The sequence below is a fragment of the Schistocerca piceifrons genome, chromosome 3, assembly GCF_021461385.2.
Source record: "Schistocerca piceifrons isolate TAMUIC-IGC-003096 chromosome 3, iqSchPice1.1, whole genome shotgun sequence".
NCBI classification, from domain to species: Eukaryota; Metazoa; Arthropoda; class Insecta; order Orthoptera; family Acrididae; genus Schistocerca; species Schistocerca piceifrons.
This window is the reverse complement of record NC_060140.1, coordinates 915,252,195-915,259,604: the sequence shown is the minus strand read 5'-3', so window position 1 is coordinate 915,259,604 and position 7,410 is coordinate 915,252,195. Positions and strand designations below refer to the sequence as shown.

General features: G+C 44.9%; 1 protein-coding gene across 1 annotated transcript; it reads right to left on the bottom strand.

The window, feature by feature from the left end:
* Positions 1-437: 437 nt before the first annotated feature.
* Positions 438-1,224, bottom strand: LOC124789153 (cuticle protein 16.5-like). The gene is made up of 2 exons (XM_047256448.1): positions 1,134-1,224; positions 438-994 (listed from the first exon to the last, which is right to left on the bottom strand). The coding sequence occupies exons 1-2, from the start codon at positions 1,143-1,145 to the stop codon at positions 515-517; spliced, it is 492 nt and encodes a 163-aa protein (XP_047112404.1). The 5' UTR covers positions 1,146-1,224; the 3' UTR covers positions 438-514.
* Between the last annotated feature and the right edge of the window lie 6,186 nt (positions 1,225-7,410).

The window sequence follows — 7,410 nt, the reverse complement described above, 5'->3', positions numbered from 1 at the left end:
AGATTTCCCAGTCTCTGCAGGAGTTCCGAAAATAAAACTTTGCATACGAGCGCACAAGAAGAAGTCCATAGATGTTAAATTCGGTGAAGCATTCGATTTGTCACCTAATAATTGTATTGAATCATGCCTAATTTCATTCCTCAAGTAGAAATGGATGAGCTAAACACGTTAATTATCATGGAGACACATTATCCGCATTACATTCGAGTAATGTACCGCTATCTTTCTTGTTTAGCTTCCTACGTGCTTCGTCGTTTCAGTATCCAACGAAGAATATACGGCGTAGCCCTGTCTCAGTTTGAAGCATTTTCTTTTTTTTTTTTTTTTTTTCAAATCTGGAGTAGTAGACATGCCATATTGTGTCTCTATGGCAACTGAAGGCGATTGTGAAAGTGAAAGAGGCAGTGTAGAAAAATAGAAAGTACAACACAAGACAGTTTCATTGCCATAGTTTATTATTAATATAGTATAATATATACATTATTCACAAAGGAACGTTGTGCAGGATGACATTTCAGCCCAGCAGAGCAGCCTTAGCGTGGAGGTGGGCAGCAGCGGCGAGAGCGCCAGGGGCGGCGTAGGCAGCGGGGGCGGCGTAGGCAGCGGGGGCGGCGTAGGCAGCGGGGGCGGCGTAAGCCACGGGAGCGGGAGCTGCGTACGCTACAGCGGGGGCGGCGTAAGCGTGGGCGGCGTAGGCGTGGGCGGCGTGGGCTGCCAGGGCGGCGGCGCCGTTGACGACGGCGTCACGGGCCTGCGTCTGGGCGACGGCGGTCAGGTGGGCGGCTTTGGTGACGGCGACGTCAGGGGTGTCAGCCAGGTAGCCGTCGGAGCGCACGGCGACGGGGGCGGGGCCGTAGGCGGCGTAGCCGGCGTGCACGGGGGCGGCCACCACCGCGGGGGCGGCGTACGCCGCGGGGGCGACGACTGCGGCGGGGGCTGCACCCAGGTAGCCGGGCTTAGCCACGGCGACGGCCAGGATGGCGCTCAGGACGATCTGAAATTGGTAAAAGTATCGTTAGGCAGTGCTTTACTACTCAGTTAATTCCCTAAATCAGAAGTCCTCCGTACGAAGGTACCCAGTTCGTTGATGCAGTGAGTTATAACGGTCTACACACAGCGGTAGCAGTACGTACCAGGGTGTTCATGGCTGGGTGAGTTGTTGCTGCTGCTACTGCTGCTGCCGAAATGTGCCTCTGCTGTGTTGGGCACGGCTTTTATACACGGCCGGACCAGCGCGCGTCACCTGACGTGAAAGTATCGCTTCTCACGCCGTGGCCTTGCGTGAGGTCCCGTGCTGGGCGTTGTCTCGTGCCCGGCGGATTTGTTCCGCACGCTGCACTGACCTAGAGGTTCTCCTGAACGGACAGGGTTTCAATACACCCTATGTTCTACGTATCTCTGCTGACGTTCTGATATAAGTGTGATATTTGCTGGACTAATACGGAAGCATGGAGGTGTAGAGGACGATGTGTGACGGTGATGTGTAGTCTGGCATTTTTTTTTTCTCATCAGTCTGCTGACTGGTTTGATGCGGTCCGCCACGAATTCCTTTCCTGTGCTAACCTCCTCATCTCAGAGTAGCACTTGCAACCTACGTCCTCAATTATTTGCTTGACGTATTCCAATCTCTGTCTTCCTCTACAGTTTTTGCCCTCTACAGCTCCCTCTAGTACCATGGTAGTCATTCCCTCATGTCTTTGCAGATGTCCCGTCATCCTGTCCCTTCTCCTTATCAGTGTTTTCCACATATTCCTTTCCTCTCCGATTCTGCATAGAACCTCCTCATTCCTTACCTTATCAGTCACCTAATTTTCAAAATTTGTCTATAGCACCACATCTCAAATGCTTCGATTCTCTTCTGTTCCGGTTTTCCCACAGTCCATGTTTCACTACCATACAATGCCGTACTCCAGACGTACATCCTCAGAAATTTCTACCTCAAATTAAGGCCGGTATTTGATATTAGTAGACTTCTCTTGGCCAGAAATGCCTTTTCTGCCATAGCGAGTCTGCTTTTGATGTCCTCCTTGCTCCGTCCGTCATTGGTTATTTTACTGCCTAGGTAGCAGAATTCCTTAACTTCATTTACTTCGTGACCATCAATCCTGATGTTAAGTTTCTCGCTGTTCTCATTTCTACTACTTCTCATTTCCTTCGTCTTTCTCCGATGTACTCTCAAACCATACTGTGTACTCATTAGACTGTTCATTCCGTTCAGCAGATCATGTAATTCTTTTTCACTTTCACTCAGGATAGCAATGTCATCAGCGAATCGTATCATTGGTATCCTTTCACCTTGTATTTTAATTCCTCTCCTGAACATTTCTTTTATTTCCATCATTGCTTCCTCCATGTACAGATTGAAGAAAAGGGGCGAAAGGCTATAGCCTTGTCTTACACTTCGTTCTTGATCGTCCACTCTTATTATTCCCTCTTGGTTGTTGTACATATTGTATATGACCCGTCTCTCCCTATAGCTTACCCCTACTTTTTTTCAGAATCTCGAACAGCTTGCACCATTTTATATTGTCGAACGCTTTTTCCAGGTCGACAAATCCTTTGAAAGTGTTTTGATTTTTCTTTAGCCTTGCTTCCATTATTAGCCGTAACGTCAGAATTGCCTCTCTCGTCCCTTTACTTTTCCTAAAGCCAAACTGATCGTCACCTAGCGCATTTTCAATTTCCTTTTCCATTCTTCTGTATGTTATTCTTGTAAGCAGCTTCGATGCATGAGCTGTTAAGCTGATTGTGCGATAATTCTCGCACTTGTCAGCTCTTGAGGTCTTCTGAATTGTGTGGATGATGCTTTTCCGAAAGTCAGATGGTATGTCGCCGGACTCATATATTCTACACACCAACGTGAATAGTCGTTTTGTTGTCACTTCCCCCAATTATTTTAGAAATTCTGATGGAATGTTATCTATCCCTTCTGCCTTATTTGACCTTAAGTCCTCCAAAGCTCTTTTAAATTCCGATTCCAATACAGGATCCCCTATCTCTTCTAAATCGACTCCTGTTTCTTCTTCTATCACATCAGACAAATCTTCACCATCATAGAGGCTTTCAATGTATTCTTTCCACCTATCTGCTCTGCATTTAGCAGTGGAATTCTCGTTGCACTCTTAATGTTACCACCGTTGCTTTTAATGTCACCAAAGGTTGTTTTGACTTTCCTGTGTGCTGAGCCTGTCCTTCCGACAACCATATCTTTTTCGATGTCTTCACATTTTTCCTGCAGCCATTTCGTCTTAGCTTCCCTGCACTTCCTATTTATTTCATTCCTCAGCGACTTGTATTTCTGTATTCCTGATTTTCCCGGAACATGTTTGTACTTCCTCTTTTCATCAATCAACTGAAGTATTTCTTCTGTTACCCATGGTTTCTTCGCAGCTACCTTCTTTGTACCTATGTTTTCCTTCCCAATTTCTGTGATGGCCCTTTTCAGAGATGTCCATTCCTCTTCAACTGTACTGCCTACTGCGCTATTCCTTATTGCTGTATCTATAGCGTTAGAGAACTTCAAACTTATCTCGTCATTCCTTAGTACTTCCGTATCCCACTTCTTTGCGTATTGATTCTTCCTGACTAATGTCTTGAACTTCAGCCTACTCTTCATCACTACTATATTGTGATCTGAGTCTAAATCTGCTCCTGGGTAGCCTTACAATCCAGTATCTGATTTCGGAATCTCTGTCTGACCATGATGTAATCTAATTGAAATCTTCCCGTATCTCCCGGCCTTTTGCAAGTATACCCCCTCCTCAAAAAAATGGTTCAAATGGCTCGGAGCACTATGGGACTCAACTGCTGAGGTCATTAGTCCCCTAGAACTTAGAACTACTGAAACCTAACTAACCTAAAGACATCACAAACATCCATGCCCAAGGCAGGATTCGAACCTGCGACCGTAGCGGTCTTGCGGTTCCAGACTGCAGCGCCTTTAACCGCACGGCCACTTCGGCCGGCCATACCCCCTCCTCTTGTGATTCTTGAACAGGGTATTCGCTATTACTAGCTGAAACTTTCTCCTCTTTCATTCCCTGTCCCAAGCCCATATTCTCCTGTAACCTTTTCTTCTACTCCTTCCCCTACAACTGCATTCCAGTCGCCCATGGCTATTAGATTTTCGTCCCCCTTTACATACTGCATTACCCTTTCAATATCCTCATACACTTTCTCTATCTGTTCGTCTTCAGCTTGCGACGTCGGTATGTATACCTGAACTATCGTTGTCGGTGTTGGTCTGCTGTCGATTCTGATTAGAACAACCCGGTCATTGAACTGTTCACAGTAACACACCCTCTGCCCTACCTTCCTATTCATAACGACTCCTACACCTGTTATACCATTTTCTGCTGCTGTTGATATTACCCGATACTCATCTGAGCAGAAATCCTTGTCTTCCTTCCACTTCACTTCACTGACCCCTACTATATCTAGATTGAGCCTTTGCATTTCCCTTTTCAGATTTTCTAGTTTCCCTACCACGTTCAAGCTTCTGACATTCCACGCCCCGACTCGTAGAACGTTATCCTTTCGTTGATTATTCAATCTTTTTCTCATGGTAACCTCCCCCTTGGCAGTCCCCTCCCGGAGATCCGAATGGGGGACAATTCCGGAATCTTTTGCCAATGGAGAGATCATCATGACACTTCTTCAATTACAGGCCACATGTCCTGTGGATACACGTTATGTGTCTTTAATGCAGTGGTTTCTATTGCCTTCTGCATCCTCATGTCGTTGATCATTGCTGATTCTTCCGCCTTTAGGACAAGAGAGTGCCCTGAACCTCTATCCGCTCCTCCGCCCTCTTTGACAAGGACGTTGGCAGAATGGGGCTGACTTCTTATGCCGGATGTCTTCGGCCGCCAATGCTGATTATTTATCAATAATTTAGGCAGTGGCGGGGATCGAACCCGGGACCGAAGACGTTTTCATTATAAATCAAAGACGCTACCCCTGGACCACGGGTTTCAATGTGAGAACCTCTTAATATTTAAGTACGTATGAAAGAATGCAGTCCGCCTCCGTAGCGTAGCAGTAGCGTTACCGCCTGCTACGATAGGGGCCCGGGTTGATTCCCGGCAGGGGACTGGATTTTGTGTGCCCTTCATCATCATTTTCGTGATTCATCCCCATTACGGCAATAGCAAACCATCTCCACTTGGACCTTGCCTAGTACGGCGGTGCAGGTCATCATCATCATCATCATCATCATCATCATCATGAAAGAAAATGGTCAGTATACAACATCTAGTTGTGCTCGACCAATGAAAACGAAATTATGTCGATGTGAAAATTCTACAAACAAAATAATAAGTTATGCAAAATAGAGCATTCGCTAATGTTGACGTACTTCATAAGGCATGTCGTATAGCTTAATGTAATATTTGGTATCGTTTCGGATTTCGTCCATAAGTCAGTAAGAAATTCCGTTTGCAGTTTCCCCTATGTAGCCTGTAATAACACCATAGCTACCTGAACTGAATCAAATCTACATCTACATCTACATGGATACTCTGTAAATCACATTTAAGTGCCTGGCAGACGGTTCATCGAACCACCTTCACAATTCGCTATTATTCGAATCTCGTAAAGCGCGCGGGAAGAATGAACACCTAATATCTTTCCATACGAGCTATGATTTCCCTTATTTCATCGAGGCGATCGTTCCTTCCTATGTAGGTCAGTGTGAACAAAATATTTTTGCATTCGGAGGAGAAAGTTGGTGATTGGAATTTCGTGAGAAGAGTCCGTCGCAACGAAAAAGGCCTTTCTTTTAATGATGTCCAGCCCAACTCCTTTATCATTTCTGTGACACTCTCTCTCATATTTCGCGATAATACAAAACTTGCTGCCTTTCTTTGAACTTTTTCGATGTAATCCGTCAGTCCTATCCGGTAAGTATACCACACCGCGCAGCAGTACTCTAAAAGAGGGCGAACAATCGTAGTGCAGACAGTCTCTTTAAAAGGTCTGCTACATATTCTAAGTGTCCTGCCAATAAAAGGTAGTCTTTGGTTACCCTTACCCACAACATTATCTACGTGTTCCTTCCAATTTAATTTGTTAGTAAATGTAATACCTAGGTATTTAGTTGAATTTGCGGCTTTTAGATTACACTGATTTATCGTGTAAGCGAAGTTTAACGAGTTCCTTTTAGCACTCATGTGGATGACCTCACACTTTTCGTTACTTAGGGTCAACTGCCAATTTTCGCACCCTTCAGATATCTTTTATAAATCGTTTTTCAGTTTGTTTTGAACTTCTGATGACCTTATTACTCATCTACCAGCAACCGAAGACGGGTGCTCACATTGTCTCCCAAATCGTTTATATAGATAAGGAACAGCAAAGGGTCTATAACACTACCTTGGGGAAGGTCAGAAATCACTTCTGTTTTAATAGATGACTTTCCGTCAGTTACTACGAGCTGTGAGCTCTCTGACAGGAAATCACAAATCCAGTCACATAACTGAGACGATATTCCATAAGCGCCCAATTTCACTACGAGCCGCTTGTGTGCTACAGTGTCAAAAGCCTTCCGGAAATCCATAAATACGGAATCGATCTGAAATCCCTTGTTAATAGCACTCCACACTTCATCCGAATAAAGAGCTAGTTGTGTTTCACAGGAACGATGTTATCTAAACCCATGTTGACTGTGTGTAAATAGGCCGTTTTCTTCGAGGTAATTCATAATGTTCGAACACAATATATGTTCCAAAATCCTGCGGCATATCGACGTTAACGATATGGGCCTGTAATTTTGTGGATTACTCCAACTACCTTTCTTGAAAATTGATGTGACCCGTGGAGCGTTCCAGTCTTTGAGTACGGACCTTTCGTCGAGCGAACGGTTGTATATGATCGTTAATGGGGCAGTAATCGGAACAGCACCCTATTGCAATGAATGAAGAGACCTTCAGTGATAGAAACGATATTTTACCTATTAGCTGTTACATAAAATTTTCACTGTGTGTGTCTAAACTTATCACATGCTTTCTACAACATACAATGAAGTTTATTTTATATTAAAATCTCACTTGCTGCGAGTTTTACGGAAACCCACATCAACGAATTTGGTTTTCGCAGGTAAGTTAAGCAAGGGTACGACTGCAGCTGGACCTGCAGCCCTCTGCGATATTAGGTGTTGCAGAAAACCAACTCACACAAGCCGATAAACAAGAATCTCAGGTTGAATACCACCGTGATCCACTCCAGGCGTCTTGTGACCTGTACACACTGACCACCTGATGCAAGAGCCGATAAATCATATAGAACCTTGTTCGATAACTGGTGGGAGGATATCCAGCATCCAGCATAATCACCGCCATCGCAAATTGCATGCGCCCTGGGGAACAACATTGCAATGAGGCTGAAGCGTTTGTAGTTTCCTTAACAATTTCG